The 19,278-nt window shown below is 43.0% G+C and overlaps 1 protein-coding gene across 3 annotated transcripts in view; it reads left to right on the top strand.

Moving 5' to 3' along the window:
* The window catches only part of LOC137298545 (kalirin-like), a 282,884-nt gene that overhangs the window by 95,615 nt on the left and 167,991 nt on the right, over positions 1-19,278 (top strand). For all 3 annotated transcript variants that reach the window (XM_067830847.1, XM_067830846.1, XM_067830845.1), the window contains exons 18-29: positions 7,005-7,120; positions 7,289-7,450; positions 7,732-7,914; positions 8,883-9,002; positions 9,730-9,921; positions 10,256-10,402; positions 10,527-10,638; positions 10,862-10,977; positions 17,361-17,483; positions 17,651-17,836; positions 18,210-18,337; positions 19,011-19,077. In XM_067830847.1, the coding sequence (XP_067686948.1) occupies positions 7,005-7,120; positions 7,289-7,450; positions 7,732-7,914; positions 8,883-9,002; positions 9,730-9,921; positions 10,256-10,402; positions 10,527-10,638; positions 10,862-10,977; positions 17,361-17,483; positions 17,651-17,836; positions 18,210-18,337; positions 19,011-19,077 (1,652 nt within the window). The remainder of the gene's footprint in view (positions 1-7,004; positions 7,121-7,288; positions 7,451-7,731; positions 7,915-8,882; positions 9,003-9,729; positions 9,922-10,255; positions 10,403-10,526; positions 10,639-10,861; positions 10,978-17,360; positions 17,484-17,650; positions 17,837-18,209; positions 18,338-19,010; positions 19,078-19,278) is intronic.

Here is a 19,278-nt window from a genome sequence, read left to right as displayed (position 1 = left end):
AGTAGATTGTCTGTGATGGGAAATATTTTGTCAACTTAAAGGGGCACTGATGCGGAGCAATTTCCGTGGACTGGTGTAAACTTTTGTTATTGTTTTTCTCCCGTGAGTACCCGGATGATATCCCAGAATTCGTGACTGGTTCGTGACCTCTGCTGCGCAGTCCGTGTGTGCAATTGATGGTTTAATTATAGACAGATCAACTGAGGTGAAGGCATTTGTACTTCATTACAAATGTATTATGAAAACAAATGAAACACTTTGAAGGTTAATCATCTGCCAATAGTAGAAATGGTAAAAAACTATTAGGACGGAAAAATACCAAAGCCAATATACGTCTCTATATTTTGTCTCATAACCCTAATTAGTTTATTGTCATATTTGTATGATTTTGAACATTAATAAAAGAACACACGGTCTGCTTACACTCATAGTAAATTTCTAACATAACAGCAACATTTATACATTGTATAGATTGCCAATGTGGATCCTATTTCACACACATACGCGATCTAGTATGTGTTTTCTGTCATATCGATTCTGCTGAATGCTACGTAAGAAAATTTTCAGATTTCTTTACCAAAGGCAAAGTCATCGTTTATTGTTTACGAATTCAAATAAATCAACTGTGTGTTTTTATTATCATAAATAATAAACCATTGTAGCTACCATAGCTACCAAAATTTACGTATGCTATTTGCTATCACAGCTCAACCAACACTCAAAATTACCTAAATATAAAGCTTTGCAATCTTCCGGAGTGAAACAAATGGCTTGCTACGTGCCTGTAGACATCAAATTTTCATGTAACATGATTAAATATCGAGGTTAAAAACACAGAAATAGGATCAAATTGAGTAACTATACCATCCAAGCATCCGAAAAAAACTACACTGCTGGGATATTTTGCTACGATCAGACAAGGAATACCATGGATATTTTTAAATAATGGCATATGATGGGCATCCGGCCTCCTGACTCTTATGGATGAAGAAACTCTGCTAATATTGACAGGAGCCCAGTTCCTTTGTCCGTCACGGTCGAAGGAGCGGGCGCTGACCAATTTGCAGTTTGGTCCCGTAATTAGACCGTTGGCGAGAAACATTATTCGCTCCGCATCAGTGCCCCTTTAATGTTACCAAAACAAGACACATATGAAATATATTTCTATCATACACATCTGCTTGGGCAGTCAGAATTATATGTTGTTTGTTGAGAGAAATCTCTGTAAATGACTATTTATATTAAGAGCTTTAAATGGGGTTAAACTTTCGTAAGAAATGAACCAATAAATTCACAGATGTAACATGACTCACAATACTGACTGGTGGACATATCTTTCAAGGGGGAAATATTTTATTTCAAGCTATGATGACGTGTTTCTGATGCAACCGTCTAATTGCTTGGATAATAGGTGTATGGCACTTTTATATGTTAACATAAAAATATACAGTAGTGTCAGAATTTAAAAACAAAATGGATTCAGATGAGTGAGGTACTGCTGCTCAAAACATAATATATATGTTTCTAAGTTACTGTTACATTCTATACAGAATTTCTTCAATTGTCAGGGATGTGTAATAATCATAAGTTCTTGATAAAGAACTTCCAGGGGATGCTCGTTCGCCGGAGGTGTAGCTCCGTTTTTTTACATTGAATCGGTGGTTGTATAGGAAATATTTGTAAGATTTTAAATGTGGCAATAGTTAAAGAATTACTGTTGGGAACAACATAACGGCTGATAACATATAAAAAAGAATTTTCATTACTCCACCGATGCTATGACACCTGAGACTTGCCCTGTCTCGTGTTCTGTCGTAGGTAATACTGTGACAATATACAGATTTTTCATGGCGTTTTCCGTGTTATCTTCTATCGTGTCAATTCATACCCCATGTGGAAATTAAACAACGGATGCCTTTCTAAACTAAAAATCAAAGCAAAACACGCGTCAGTTAATGGCTTTTCTTCGTAAACGATAATTTTTTCAGTTAAGGGGAAACACGGCAACACATAAGCTGGGTTCTGTCTTTACATGTTGCAAGATGTTGCAGGGCACATTGACTCGGGAACCAGACCGGAAGTGAGAAGTTGGACCGTCGCTTATATCATTATTAAAGGAGAGTTATTGCCCCTCGCAACAAAAAGATCACCCATTATGCAACAAATTTCTCTTGGAGTCTCATCAAAGGAAGAAAATGAATCTTCACATAAATCGTCTGCAAATGAAGGCCATTTTTATACTTCTTGTGACAGTTTAAGACTACAATGATTTTGATACCTACAGACAATAAAGACGATAGACATAGAAGACCTAGGTCAGTGAATTCATTAGAGGAAGTTTTCTAGTTGTTACAAGTGACAGATACCATGTGATGCAGTGTAGGCAGTCACATTGCAGCAAAACCCAGCAGCAGATAGTCTGTCATGGAAGAACATAGTTATTACAAGAGTATGGTCGCTCGATCCCAAACTTTCCAGCTTGATGAAGTTGAAGTGGGATACTCCTCATTTGAATGCTCTTGCCAAAACCACAAACATCAAGTTTTGTTTCAGTAGCAGACCCTAAAGCTCTGAAAGTGGAGGCACAATGCATAAGAATTCATATTCCACTTTGTTAACTGCATATTCTGTTAATATTAAGGAGGTAGTAGAGACAGATTTTGTCATTCTTGTAGTCAAAAGAAATCTTCTAACAGCACATATTAACAGTGTACGAAATGAGGCTCGTCCAACTGTCTGAAATGGGCCAGATTTCTGATGGACGGTCTAAATTTACAGCTAGCCATTCCGATGGTCTGGCAATGTTTTTATAGATGGTTCATACGTCTGGTTAAATTTATCATATCTAGGTGACTGGTCTGGGTACATCCATTTTAGGCTGGTAACATTTTGAAGTTACCAACCCTGTGTGTGACTTATTTCATTCACTGATATCGACTCTACTTCATGCATAAAAGTTATCCAAGCGGCAGGTTTGGGGGTGGTTTCTGAGTTAGTTTGTGGCTGTGTTGTACTGCCAATGCAGCCTTCTTGTACTGACTGTGATGAACTTGGTGGTCCTGTGTCAAGTCTTAGTCTGTGGTCTGGAAGTTTATGTCTTAAGTGAATCTACCTACGAGTCTGTGTAATGATGTGTGTCTGCCCCAAGGCCAGATACAACTCCTGCACTCAGTGTCGAGGACTAATCACATCAGGGAAATTGCCTCTACTAGTCCAGCTTTCAGTGTTGTCCAGTGTGGCTGAATTGATTGTGTGTAGTCCTATTGTAAGCAGGGTTGCTTGTCTAGTGAACAGCTTACCAATGTAATTCCACTGATTTTCAATGCATGGTGTTTGAAGTGATCGACTCGTGATCACTTTATATTTCTGATTGATAAGACATGAAGTATATTGTGGATACCTGGCAAACACAACGGAGCATGGCATGAAACCCAGCCACTACCTGTAGGAACATAAACGGTGAGACAAAGGGCACATGTAGACTTGTTTCTTCAATCTTAACTACTGATGACAACAACAATAGGAGCCAATGGGTTATTAGGAAATATCCATGATGGTTCTTGTCTGATTCAAGACATTATTCAATGCAAACAGTTTCTGTTGTTTTCTTTGTATGGTGCCTGAGATTGATATGAATCCCATTTCCAACTTGATATTGAATCATGTCAGGTAATATTGTCATGCCATATGGCCTATAATTTTACAAATACAAATTTCTTTTATTTAGAGCCAGCCATAACCTAACTCAGTAAAAGAATTTTCCCAGAACATAGTATCAGATATGAGTGGTAGTCATTTGTCTGTCTCATCTTTGAGTGCCTACACTCATTACATACATTAGGTACTAGTCTGGCCTGCAAAATACACTCTGTGGAGCTGAACATGCAAAGCATGTTTTACTTTTCTGAAAGGATACAGAAAGCAACTGTAAGGGACTCTAATAGCAAACACTTTCTGCATACAATGAAAATATAAGTTCCTTTTTAAATTTTTATGAGGATGTAATTAGTAGGTTCAGGTAAAACCTGACTTGATATCACCATCTCTGGAATTACACTGAACACAACATCTCAGCTATCACACTGCATCCACCAGGAAGTGAGACCTACAAGGGGGTGCTCTCAACACCACATCAGTCACTCACTGTATACACATGGGAGCTCTCAACACCACATCAGTCACACACAGATACGCTATGGGGTGATCTCAACACCACATCAGTCACACACTGTATACACATGGGTGCTCTCAACACCACATCAGTCACACACTATAAACACTTGCGTGCTCTCAACACCACATCAGTCACACAGCACATGCACAGGGATGATCTCAATATCACATCAGTCACACACTGTATAGACATGGGCGCTCTCAACACCACATCAGTCACACACTGTATACACATGGGTGCTCTCAACACCACATCAGTCACACACTGTAAACACTTACATGCTGTCAACAGAACATCAGTCACACATTGATACGCAAGGGGGTGATCTCAACACCTCATCAGTCACACACTGTATACACATGGGTGCTCTCAACATCACATCAGACACACACTGTAAACACATGGGTGCTCTCAACATCACATCAGACACACACTGATACGCTAGGGGGTGATCTCAACACCACATCAGTCACACAGCACATGCACAGGGGTGATCTCAACATCACGTCAGTCACACACTGTATACACATGGGTGCTCTCAACACCACATCAGTCACACAGCATATGCACAGGGGTGATCTCAACATCACAGCAGTCACACACTGTATACACATGGGTGCTCTCAACACATCAGTCACTCACTGTATACACATGGGAGCTCTCAACACCACATCAGTCACACACAGATACGCTATGGGGTGATCTCAACACCACATCAGTCACACACTGTATACACATGGGTGCTCTCAACACCACATCAGTCACACACTATAAACACTTGCGTGCTCTCAACACCACATCAGTCACACAGCACATGCACAGGGATGATCTCAATATCACATCAGTCACACACTGTATAGACATGGGCGCTCTCAACACCACATCAGTCACACACTGTATACACATGGGTGCTCTCAACACCACATCAGTCACACAGCATATGCACAGGGGTGATCTCAACATCACAGCAGTCACACACTGTATACACATGGGTGCTCTCAACACATCAGTCACACACTGTATACACATGGGTGCTCTCAACACCACATCAGTCACACATTGATACGCTAGGGGGTGATCTCAACACCACATCAGTCACACAGCATATGCACAGAGTGATCTCAACATCACATCAGACACACATTGTATACACATGGGTGCTCTCAACACTACATCCGACACTCATTGTATAGACAGGGATCAGATCAGTCACACACTGTTTACATGGGGGTGCTCTTAACACCACATGATTAACACACCGATGTCAGCACCATATCAACCACACAGTGCATACACAGGGGTGCTCTCAACACCACATCAGTCACACACACACATACCCTAGGGGGTGATCTCAACACCACATCAGTCACACAGCATATACACAGGGGTGCTTTCAACACCACAGTAGTAACATACCGATATATGTAGGGATGCTCTTAACATCACATAACTAACATACTGATATATATTCAAAAAAAAAGAAATCCATAGGTAGTATTTTTCCATGTGACTTTTCGAATTTGAATCATTGGTGTCTATGTAATCAGTATATCTATTGGGAACACTGTCTGCAAACATTTCCGAGTTTGAATCCATTGTCATTGAGGACAACTTGCCAAAATGCACCAAAATCTGTTTTCCTCAATAAATGCAATAAATTGTGAACGGGATAAAAATCATGCGTTTCCTTTTGCACGCATATTCCATGCATCATTTCCAATAAAAGTCGGGGGATTTCAATGCTCTTGCGACAGTTGACATTCTTAAGTTTGCTGTTGAAGTCATGCCTAGACTTACTGAGGCTCAGCTCAACAATGCTCAGCTCAACAGTAACATAGCAAGACTTTGGCATCGCTACCAGCAGCAAGGGTCAACATGTGATCACCCCAGGTCAGGTCGACCCCGTGTGACCACACATGCTCATGACAGGTTTATTCGGCTTAGACATTTGCAGAATAGGTTCACCACAGCATCCTCCACAACATCGGTAGTGCCAGGACTCAGAACAATTTCTGATCAGACTGTGAGGAACCGCTTACGTGAGGCTGGTGTTCGTTCCAGAAGACCTTTGTGAGGACCTGTCCTTACACGTCAGACAATGATGTTGCCATATCTCCCATTGTCATCGCAAAGGTGGAGAACTGTTATCTTTAGTGATGAGTCACATTACATGATGTGACGTCCTAACAGAAGAGCACATGTATATCGATGTAACAAATGCTACGTTGCAAATTGTGTACAGGAAGTGGAGAAATAGTGATAACAGTGTCATGGTATGGGCCACCATCTCATACAGTGGCAGGACAGATCTCATTCGGGTCCAGGGCAATTTGACAGCTTGACGGTACCGTGATGAAATCATCAGGCCTTATGTCCTTCCTTTCATGAACACTTAATTCTTACAGAAAATCATTCATCCACCATAAATATCACAACTGGGCCAATTTATCAACACTTAACGCGGTCATGTCGCCCGTTAATTTTAAACTTAGCAAATGTTTATCATCTTTTATCTCTCACCTGTATGAATTAATACTTAAAAAATTCCTTGTCATCATGCGGCATGTGTATGTGTAAGCAGATTTGTTAATATTGTATATTCTTTACTCTTGAACCACCGATGATGGTTTATAAGAATCAAGAAAGTTCTAAACAATCAAAGATTATAACTGTATTTTGAAAAGAATTCTCTCCACTCATGACATGGATTTGGCAATACTCCCGCAATTTAGCTGTCCCGGGCAAACTGAAACATACGTTTTAACCTTCCTGGGACATCTGAAAAATAAATTTGACACAAACTATACTGATGCTGGACTGTTTGTTTAAGGTGTGCTCCACCAACTGAATGAGAGTCGGAGTCAGCTGGAAGAGCTATGGGCGGCAAGGAAAATGAAACTGGACTTGTGTCTTCAACTGCGAGTGTTTGAGAGGGATGCACTTGAGGTATGACAGCCAAAGCTACTGACCCCATTGAGCACTAAATACATGATACCATTTTGCGTTCTTGTATTGTCAATGTGCTCTTAGCTTCCTGATAGTTTCTGCAGTTGTTAGCGTAACCCTGTGGATAGTCTTTAAGCAAGATTTTTTGATCAGTGGAATATTCTGCAGGTGTCATCCCAGCTGGAGTTGTGGTCTGAGGAGCTTCAACACATGGAGATGGTGACTGATGGCAGCAAGGCAGAACAGCTGCTGCAGATGCACAGTGATAGTGTCCTGCATATGCAGAACTGCACCTTTGAGGTTCTGCAGCGAGGACAGGAACTCTGTCAGGTTAGAGGACTGGAGATCACAGCCTTCATTATTCTCATGACATGTCACTTATATTGAATCTAATTGTGATCTTCTGAGAATGATATTAGGATGCATTGAGCTGAATAACTAAATAAAGCGAGTCGTAAAAATGAAACATCTTGTGCACATTTATAAATGATATGATTCTGGTCCCTTTCAGATTCTCTGTGATCACAGACGATGACAAAGATTTTAAGACTTGCGTGTGTAATTCACCTGTTTATGTTTAAGAGGTTAATGATCTACTGTCTGTTGTTTAGTTGACCGAGAGTTCAGGTGTGCAGCTCATGTCAGACTCACAGTATGATGCTCAGACCCGCATTCAAGTTTTGCTTGAGTACCTGCATGAGAGAGAGATGGATCTGGAGACTCTAGCTGAACAGAAGCGCATTCGACTTGAGCAGTGTGTCCTCCTCCGGAACTTTGAGATTGAAGCTAGACAGGTGAGTCTTCACCCTATTCAGTCACTGCAAAGGAGTTGTGATGGATCCCTCGTTTTGTTTTAGTTTGAACTCTTTTAGAATTTAGGGCTCAGATGAATTAGGTATTCTTGAAGAGAAAGGGGGATGAGTATAGATTGATAGAGCTGACATGGGTATAAATACAGGTAGATAGAGTAAAGTATATCCTGAGAAGAAGATAAATTCAGGCCGATAGAGTTGAATATAGGCTGAGAAGGGTATGAATATAGTACAGTATAGGCTGAGAAGAGCATGAATAGAGCAGAGTAGAGTATAAGCTGAGAAGGGTATGAATACAGCGGAAGAGTATAAGCTGAGAAGGGTATGAATACAGCGGAAGAGTATAGGCTGAGAAGGGTATGAATACAGCGGAAGAGTATAGGCTGAGAAGGGTATGAATACAGCGGAAGAGTATAGGCTGAGAAGGGTATGAATACAGCGGAAGAGTATAGGCTGAGAAGAGTATGAGTTCAGCGAACAGAGTAGAGTATAGGCTGAGAAGGGTATGAGTTCAGCGAACAGAGTAGAGTATAGGCTGAGAAGGGTAGGAATATCGCAGATGGATTGGAGTATAGGCTGAGAAGAGTATGAATCCAGCAAACATTTGATATAGGCTGAGAAGGGTATGAGTACTGGCAGGTAGACTTGGGTATGGGTTGATGGCTATAAGATCTATGAATACAGGCAGATAGAGTAGAGTACAGGCATATTGGGATTATATCAATGTAATCAACTACATTAGATTATATCAATTACACGAAGTGGCAAAAATTGGTGGAAGTCATTTTTAAACAGTAGCCCAGACTTTTCTTGTTCTTCATGTTCTTAAGGTATACGGAATCAGCTGGGGGCAAGTGTGTTGACCTTATCATGGTGCACCTGTTTCTTCTAAATAACCTGTGAAGTTTACGTTCATTGACAGTATCATTTGTGAATATCTGTATTCTCAGGTGATCTGCTGGGTTAGGAATGGGGAGTCAATGTTGACGGCCAGCTTCATGTGCCCCAACTCCCTGCTGGAGGCTGAGCAGCTCAAGAAGGAGCATGAACAGTTCATGATGGCCATCGAGGTGAGACACACTTCGTTCATCACAGTGCTGTTGCAGTCACGGAATAAAACCACAACTTTTGCACATGCTTCCATATTTTCTATCTCCTTTTGGTTGTTTATACAGGAGACAATGTTTACTTTTTCGCAGCTTTGTGCATACATTTTGTGTTAACTGCCATTGCTCATCTCAATGTCACTCAATGGATTTCTTCCCCATCAACCCTGCTATGCAGAGTACTAGGATGGTTCTGGCTCCTTGGAACAGAATGAAAATAATTGCAAGTCACATGATCGTCTGCAGCAATGTCTGCATACATTGATTGCATGAGCTGCCTGTGACTGTTTAGAGCAGGGATGTGTTTTTCACAAGGGGCAGAAATCTTTATTCCAGGTTGTTTACAGTACATTGATGTAAGAATGAGAGATAGTGCATGATGTGAGGGAGCATAGATATTTTTCAATGCACAATCTTATATTATATTCCACCCGAACCTGTAGGAGGTCACCCAGGAGGCTGAGGATGACTTGTTGTTTCCAGTTCTCTAGAATACACACGTCAGCATGGTGCAGGTATCACAGAATACAGAGGTTGGCATGTTGTTTCCTGTTATGTAGTAAACACACATCAGCGTGGTGCAGGTCACTCAGAAGTCAAAGGATGACTTATTGTTCGCGGTTTTGTTGAAAACCCATATCAGCATGGATTAGATGTGTTGAGGTTTGACATATCGTTTCCTATTTTGTAGAAAACACACATCAGTGTGGTTCAGGTCACCCAGAAGGCAGAGGCCATGATACAAGGACAACACTACAATTCTGAATTAGTGCGAGCTATTGCTGAAAACGTCACTTTGGCATGGCAACAACTTATGTACCATGCAGAAGAGAGGCACAAATTGGTGATGGCATCAATGAACTGGTACAAAACTGCTGAGCAGGTAGGCCAATGTTGATGGGTTAATTCATGTGTGCTGTATTTCATTTTTCAAACTGGCGCATATTTACATCTTGTTGGCAAAAGTTTACATAAGTGTCAGGTCAAACCCAAAATATCAAACTCAGAAATAAGCTGCTAGTATGAACAACTGAATAATATGTCTGATCACATCATCATCCAATAGAATGGTTGACAACGAGGAAGTTGAAAAAACTGTCTTTGGAAGTCCAATGTGTTGGTCCATTTGTGAGGAACATTGCAGCCATTCTCTTGTTTGTGGAGACATATACCTGCATCACTGTGTGGAGAGAAATATCCTGTCATTCTGTACGTAGGTCTGGTCAGTGTTGGAGTCTTTAGACAGAGATTACAAGCGGGATGAGGACTGGTGTAGTTCTGAAAAGGCGCACATAGCAGACAAGGTGGCCTATCTGGTGCAGCTGATCAACAAGCATAATGAGCAGAAGGAAGCCTTCCTCAAGGTAAGTGTCAGACAGCAATAACTAGATCATATATAACTGGTAACCAATAACTGATGTAGAGACAAAAAGATCATTTGGGAACACAATCAGCTGTTGAAGTGTGTGATATATGTGTGTTTTGCAGGCCTGCACCCTGGCCCGGCGCACGGCTGAGACATTCCTGAAGTATGTCAACAGGAACCTCCACTTCCTCGGCATGGAGATGAAGTTTCGCAGTCCTGAGGGGCATGTCAAGGGTGAGGATGGCAATGCACTCAACACATTTCAGAGCTTGGATATTATGAAAATCAGATTGATGTACATCTTCTGTGTTATTCAAGTATGTGTTACAGAGTGTACATGATGCTAGATGTCCACATGACATATGCAGTGGACATGATGTTGTCTATAGTAGACGTCTGCATTGTGCCGGACACGTTTCTGCTAAACAATGCAGTACATGATGTTGTTTGTTTCTAGCCACCCTGGACCAGCTGCTTCAGCAAGAGAATGTTGTCATCGAGTTTTGGACGTATAAGAAGAGGAAGCTGGAACAGTGCCAACAGTTTGTGCTGTTTGAGCAGAGTGCCAAGCAGGTAGGGAGGTCCCACACACACCAACAATCACTGTAGTACCCTGAACAGTCACTATAGTGCCTAGAATAGTTTGAGATGTTTGAGCAGAGTGCCAAGCAGGAAGGGAGGTCCCACACACCAACAGTCACTGTATTACCTCAAACAGTCACTATAGTGCCTAGAACTGTTTGTGTTGTTTGAGCAGAGTGCCAAGCAGGTTTTTGCATCCTCAAGTATTCTTGAAATTTTTAAACTTATCCTATCTCACGTTATGCATCTATCTTACTCTCTTCGACCCAGTGTGGAAATGTGCTGTCAGCTAAGTTAAATCAAATCTTCTTGGCCTCTGACCACCCGACCTCTGCCCCTGCCATAGACGCCTGTCAATCATCCTCCACGCGCAGTCAATTACGTGACATCCTCTACTTGTCATTCTCTTTCTTGTTGCACCACAGGCTGGACGTGTTCTTTGGGAGAGAGATGGTAGCTTGATTTAGTGATTGATGGTGAGGGGTGGTTCTAAAGAGAAGAAAATTCTTGTGTCGACTATTGGCTTGTGTAAGACGTCATCTAGATGTAGTTTGTGTATGGGATTAGATGATGATGAATTTGATCTGTACCGGCGGGTGAGTAAGTAAGGCGCAGGGCAGAAGATGGTTCTTCAGCGCCTAAGAAGGCTAAAAAAGAGTGCCCTAAGCTGGTGGCACAGCGTTCTGCATCTAGGTCGGCAGATGAAGACTTTTTACAGGAGGCATCGGATTCTTATCTTAGAATCTCATCTCTTCGATGAGTTTAAGGGACGTTAGTGTAGTTTCATCACCACCATGCATGGTAGTGCTTTCTTGACCACCAGTCGGTCCCCGCCCGATGTCAGTCGTTACGATTCCGGATCACTCGTCGATTCAGCGGATGGATCGGCATTCTTTTACTGCTTTGAATGTGCTTTGATCGTCTACACAAGATCATGACACCCCAGAGCATTTGAGTGAGTCGCGCAAAGGGACTCATTCAAGACCGTTATCCCATAGCGAATGGTAGCGATTTGATTCAGGGGGAAGCGTTTCAACAACACATGATGTGGTGTTGGCTCAACCTCTTGGAATCGATGCGGCGATTTGAATTGCGACAGCGTTCACCTTACCTCCTGTGGGTGAATCGACAACCTGCTCTGGGGCATCATTTATTCACCAGCATGGTTCAGCACTTCCTTGTGTCGATCGTACTCCAGTGATTCCCCAACAGATTCGTTCCAGTGCATTGACGTGTTTCAATTCACCGATGGCAAGTAATACTTTGTATACGGGTGCGCCGAGTGGAATCACAGCTTTGATTCCTCAGAGTGGTTTCGGTTCCGTGCCGATTCACTGCTTAGTGATTCAGCATGCTGGGTTGAGTGGAAGCGGTTTTGGGAGTGTGGGGTGTGGGAGTGCACCTCTTGTTTCTATGTCAGTTTCACATGTGCTTACTTCAGCAGTGAGGGCGTCTTTAGTTACCTGTTTGACAGGGTATTCAGGTGTTACTGGAGCAATGTTTGGCATACCGCATTCAACTGCTGCGTCTAGCTTACCAGTTTCATGGGTTCCGGGATCGGAAACAGTTACGTCACAGCCCATGGACTTTGATGATTTTATATTGCGAGTGGCTGCAGCGCTTCAGTGTCAGGATTCAGTGACTCCCGTCTCATTGCCTGTAACAACGTCACAGACTACAGTATCTCATGAGTTGGCTAGACTGGCGATCGGCTACACCGTTCTTTGAGTTCTGTTGGAAGTTTTGATGCAGTTGATATGTCCTCACTGCTTGTGTAGATCGCTGACAAACTACAATTACAGCATGGTACATCTTCGGATGATACATTGTCTACTTTTATCATGAAGTCTGGCGATTTTGGTTCGATTACGTTCCCTCCTACGCCATGCATTTCTCAGTTGGTTACTTCGTTGGATGCAGCATTCACTCTTTGATCACATACCCACCAGTTGATGTTGATATTTCACTTTTGGGTTCAAAGCAGAGGTCCTATTCTGCCTTTACGGTAGAAGACCGAGAGCTGTGTCACTTGAATGGGACGATTAGGAAGATTTGGGCATCTTTGAACGTGGTACTCATGACTTCTGAGGGAGTAGCCATGGCACTGCAACATGTTCCTACGCACCAACAGGCTCATATCAGGGCAGTGATGGGTTTGATACAGGAACAATTCAACAGCATTACCCTCCTCACTTTCGAATGGTGTCTGTAGCGTTGCTCAAAACTATTATCTAACTGGGAGATTTTATGGTCAGTCTGGATTTGCAGGACGCTTACTTGCACATTCCGATTTGCCCAACACATCTTAAGTTTCAGCGATTCGTGTTCCAGGGCATTCACTACCAATGGCTTGTGCTCCCATTTGGAATTTCTTCGGTCCTGTGGCTATTCACGGTGGTCATGAGGCCGTCACCAAATTTCTGCATCGCAGGGGGATTGTGTTCGAGGCTTACATAGATGATTGCATCCAGGCTCAGAATGACGCTGGCATTCTGCTACTTCACATGGAGTTTGCAATGCGGCTTCTTCGCCAGTTAGGCTGGTTGGTGAATGTAAAGAAGTCGGAACTGATCCCTACACGCCGTCTGCAGTTCATCGGGGCGGTATTCGCCTCTCATCTCAGGCCAGCAAACTTTTTGTGCCAAGGGAGAGGTTTGACAAGATGTTACGTTTGATTCCCCTTGCCTTGTCTCATCCGAGGACACTCCGGCAATGGCAGGAGCTTTTGGGGTTACTGTCGTCTGCTCAGGCTCTCACTCTCAGGGGTCAACTTCAGCTTCGACCCTTGCAAATGTTTCTTGCGCCTCATATCAGGAAGGGCGACCTGTCCACACTGATCATGGGAGCTTTATTCTCATCTACTATGGTGGATGCAAGAATCGAACGTTTGCGGCAGAGTTTATTTAGAGCCGTTGGTGCCGTTTCACCACCTGTATGTGGATTTGTCACTACATGGGTGGGGAGCTCACCTTCTCGATCAGCAAGTGGCAGGGCAGTGGTCTCCACATCAATTCTTGGAACTCAGGGCAGTAATTTTGGCGATCACTCATTGGCGAGAACAAGTAAGAGGTTTGCCTCTCATGATAAGGTTGGACAATGCTGCGGTCGTTTGGTACATCAATCGGATGGGATCAACAGGGTCAACCCAACTTCTGAGGTGGACTCAACAGTTTTTCAGCCTGGTAGACTCACTATGCCTAGTGGTTTGAGCCAGTCACATTCCAGGGGTATAGGATGTCATTGCGGACTTTATGTCACGTCCGAAGCATTCGTCCCCAAGGGAATGTAAGGTGCATCCAGAAGTGTTGAGGGCTGTTTAGCTCCCGCTGACGGAGCTAACTATAGACCTGTTCGCCACCAGATTCAATCATCAACTACTGCTGTTTGTGTCTCCGATTCCAGATCCGTTAGCCTGGGGACGAGACGCCCTCGCAATTTTGTGGGATCGTCTCAATGCTTACACGTTTCTGCCAGCGGGCCTTTTTCCACGTGTACTTCTAAAGTTACATTCAACTCGGCAGATGACACTGCTTTTGGTCGCACCCTTGTGGCCGACAAGGAGTTCATATGTAGATCTTTGAGAGCTAGCCGATCCAGATCCAGTGCCACATCCTATTCAGTCAGATCTACTGGCGCATCCACACTCCGATCAACGACACTGGTCTCTACTAAAGCTCCATCTGCACGTTTAACGCATTTGCATCGGTCATGTCATTAACAGCCAAGAGTTCTTCTAAATGTGTCGCTACGGCAATCACTACAGCGCATCGTACATCCACGAGGTCGCTTTATGATGACAAATGGAAGAATATTGAGTCGTATTGCAGAGGGAAGGGCATTATGTCTCCCACAACAGCTGTGGAGCTTTTGAAGTACCGACAGCATCACCACAGATGGTTGCAAAGCACCTTTGGTCTACTAGGAAGTTGAAGGATGCTACGTTATCTACCTACTTAGCTGCACTTAAGACAGTTATTGCAGCGGCGTCAGGAGTAGAGTTGTCTACTTCCCTGAGTTCCTGTCTCTATTCAGATGGTATGAATTGGCAGATCAATCATGAAAGTTTTGAGCCCCGGCTTGGGATTTGTCCGTTGTCTTGGCCCATCTTACATTGAATGAATATGAACCATTGACTGGAAAGATTTTGAGCATGTCACTTTCAAGACCTTCTTCCTTCTGGCTTACAACTGCACATATATCTGAGTTACATGCGTTGGATGTTTCGCGGATATGCTTTGAAAGGTCTCGACATGCTAGAGTGTTCCTAGGCTTAAGGTGGGATATATTTGCCAAGAACCAGTTACCAGGACAGCTGGATTTTACCTTCAGCATCCCTCCGCTGTCATCTATCCTTGGTCCAGAAGACACTGAAGATTTATCCTTGTGCCCAGTTCGGGCATGGAGGATATACTTAACCACTGCAGACTACGCAAGAGGGTCTTCATCCCGTTTTTGACGGCTTCCAAAGCAGAAGTATCGCATACCTTGGCTTTCTGGTTGAGATCCACGATCTTGCGAGAGTACTCCTTTGTGAAGTTGCCATCACCTTCATCTGCAAAGCCTCATGAGACACATGCACGCACTTCCACTATGGCGCTCCGTTCACTGCAAGCCATTATGGAAGGTTGCTTTTGGAAGTCAGATACTGTGTTTGCCGCTCATTACCTACGTAATGTATCAGTCATGAACGTCGAAGGCCTTCATCAATTTGGTCCATTGGTCTTGGTGCAGCAGGTGTTGCTGACCCTTCCATGCAGATAAGCATCTCCGCATTCTTGGTCTTGCTATGTACATAATAAATGATATCTATGTTACCCATATCTTATGTACTTTGATTCAAATGGGCTAGATTGTTCTAACCTAGGGAACTAGGGCATGGTGTACTGTCTTGCCCATGGCTGGATAGACTGTGCGGGCAGTCTTGTGCGCGTGCAGAGATGATCGACACTCCGCTTACTGACCTCTACTCTCTGAGCAATCATGTCAGTGAAGCGTTGAATTCCAATTAACTTATGGTTTTCAAAGCGTTCGCTCCTATGTCCTTTCTCACCTCGGTAAGTTGGGAGATCGGTACCGAACGTTAAAGTAGTTGAGCATCCGGGCTACTCCTTTCACTGTGGGGGGTAGTTTCGAGGCAGGGATGTGCCAGATCACAGGGGTCTCCTGATAAATCTTGGGGCAGCGGCGTTTAATTCCTTGCCAAACTGCGTCCTTTTGCTTAGCAAAAGTTGCGGCTAAAAACTGCATTTACTCGGGAGCGCCCACTCCCTAAAGTCTTTGTGCCGTGTAAACCAAGGGGTTTCCGAAGCAACCCATCACAAGTACGGAGTAGCATATCGGGAGTCGGTGCTGCTCTTGGCCTCCTTGTGGAATGCATCCTCACCTGTGCAGTGTGTCAGAGGGTAATCTGTGGCCCTCCAGCCTACTGTGGGATAATGCATAACGTGAGATAGGATAAATTTAAAAATATGGAAATTTTAACTGTAAAATGTATACAGTCATCCCTCGCGATAACGCGCTTTGCGATATTGCGGATTCGGTTGAACCGCGGGGTAATCTGTGGCTCCCATAAAAAGGTTGTACTGCGATCACACCCCTTCACAAAATTAAATGGGCAAAATTTTGTTTTTTTAACAATCAAAGTTACAAGTATCTCGGGAAGTCAGCGGTGACTTATCAAACTGTCTCCTACGTAAATTGTATCAAGACAGGTAATGGCCAGTGTTCATTGTTATGTTAAATATGTTACAATAACAGCTCAATATGTAAAATATTCTGATAATGGAATAGAAGTTCTTTGATGTAATATTATCAGATCGTTTTTACCTGAATCACCAGTACATTGGACCAAAACATCTGTGCACAGCTGATCACTATTTCCGGCTTAGTTGAATAACAACAATATGAATTCACATGAATATACGTCTTTGATAACAGGTAGTGATTTTTTATTGCAAAGTTTCCCGTACATATATATATTTTCATTTTCAAAGTTTGTTTGTTTTCACCTTCAACGATACGATATATTTTTACTGGACCCAATTCACGAAACAGCAGTTTTGTTATGTCATTGGAATATACCATCTAACTCGGCCTTTGTTCCACATTATGTAGTAGGTACTATAACGCGGATGTCTAATAACGCAGGGGGTCATCCGTGGACCCCAAGACCCTCGTTATGGCGAGGGATGACTGTATTTGTATACTCATCCTATCTCACATGATGGATGCCCACCCTGCCTTCCCCGTATCACAGGTTACTTGGAGCTCCAAGAAGAGAATGACAAGTAGAGGACGTCACGTGATCGGCTGCGCGTGCAGTCTCCTTGATGATTGCTGTGTATTTTGGTTGTCTGATGATGTGATTATTCCAGGCACTTGAATGGATCCATGACTATGGAGAGGCGTACCTCAACTCCCACACCCACCTGGGGGCCAACAAGCAGGAGACAGAAGGGCTGCTGAAGGAACACTATGACTTCCGTAACAGAGCAAAGGTAACTCGCTGTATAACATAAACAATTTGCTTTGTATACTTGAGCCTCAATAATTGGCAAGACAAGAACCTCAAAAGACATAAATAATTTTATCAGAGTGATTTGATTTACCTCAATTAATGTAATGATCATGTATCTTCACCTGCTGTTTGGATAATGTTCCTCAGGAGACAAAGGAGAATGTGAAGCTGCTACTTCAGCTGGCTGATGGCTTTGTGGCAAAGGGCAACATCCATGCCACCAGTATCATGCAGTGGTGTGCTGCTGTGGACAAGCGATACAAGGATTTCTCATCTCGCATGGAGAAGTACCGGCTACAGCTAGAGAGCAAGCTTGGAGTCACTGAGAAGGAGGTGAGCATTATCCACAGTACCTTCTTAGTCCTGGCCCTCCTTGCACAAAACATCTTAGCACTGTAATCATTCTAAATCCTTAAGATCATGATCTTTGGCTTTGGTTATTATCACCATCCTCTTGCACAAAGTGATTGTAGGCCAAGATCATTGTAATCTACATTTGAAACATAAAACTGATGCAGACTGAAGTAGCTAACATTGTGACAAAATGACTTTCAAGTAAGGAAATAATGAATGTGAAGCTGATTGTAAGGGCCTAAGACCTGCCTAGGATTTTGCTTTGCAAGTGGAGCCTTGTTATTGAAGGTCATCTGGGACAACCTTTGCTTTCACAAATGTTTCCCTGATTTTAGATCTGTTTGCCTTTCAGCCAGAGCAGACTGAAAAGGAAGACCAGCGTGAGCAGCGGCAGAGTGATGGCTCCATTGAGGAGAAGCTCCAGAAGGGAACACCTAAAGAGCTGACAGAGGAAAAGAGGAAATCTGCCCGCCGCAGAGAGTCAGTGACACATTTATATAGTTGCAGAGAGTCAGTGACACATTTAAATAGTTGCAGAGAGTCAGTGACACATAGACATAGTTGCAGAGAGTCAGTGACACATATACATAGCTGCAGAGAGTCAGTGACACATATGCATAGCTGTAGAGTCAGTGACACATATATATAGTTGCCCCGAGTCATTGACAAGTACACATAGTTGCTGAGTCTGTGACATATTTACATAAGAGTCATTGACACATATACATAGCTGCACAGAGTCAGTGACACACATACATAGTTGCGCAGTCAGTGACACATATACATAGTTGCAGAGAGTCACTGACACATCTACATAGCTGCAGAGAGTCAGTGACACATATACATAGTTGCAGTCATTGATTCATATACATAGCTGCAGAGTCAGTGCCACATATACATAGCTGCAGAGAGTCAGTGACACATATACATAGTTGCAGAGAGTCACTGACACATATATATATTTACCCAAATCAGTGACACATACATAGATGTGCAGTCAGTGACACATATATATAGTTGCACAGAGTCAGTGACACATATACATAGTTGCTACTGAAGTGCCCAACACTGTCTACAGTCAGGAGTGTGGTTATAAAGACATTTTCTCAGTTGTTATGCACACAGTTAATATAGTGATAAAAATTCTCTGCAGGTTCATCATGGCAGAGCTGCTGCAGACAGAGAGAACATATGTAAAGGACCTGGAGACCTGTCTGAAGGTATGTCAGTACAGGCGCAGATACAGCTTTTTGAGAAAGGGAGGGTTCACACTATTGAGAAAATGGGGGTGCACACTTCATTTTCACCTGAGTTTCAATGGTCATAGAACAAAATGTCTTGACAAAAGGGGAGTGCGCACCCCTGAACCCCTCTCTGGATCTGCTTATGGTCAGTGGAACTAGAGGTGGCCGCCTTAATCC

This window comes from Haliotis asinina, chromosome 10 (genome assembly GCF_037392515.1).
Source record: "Haliotis asinina isolate JCU_RB_2024 chromosome 10, JCU_Hal_asi_v2, whole genome shotgun sequence".
Classification (NCBI taxonomy): domain Eukaryota; kingdom Metazoa; phylum Mollusca; class Gastropoda; order Lepetellida; family Haliotidae; genus Haliotis; species Haliotis asinina.
This window is presented reverse-complemented; position numbering and strand designations above follow the sequence as displayed.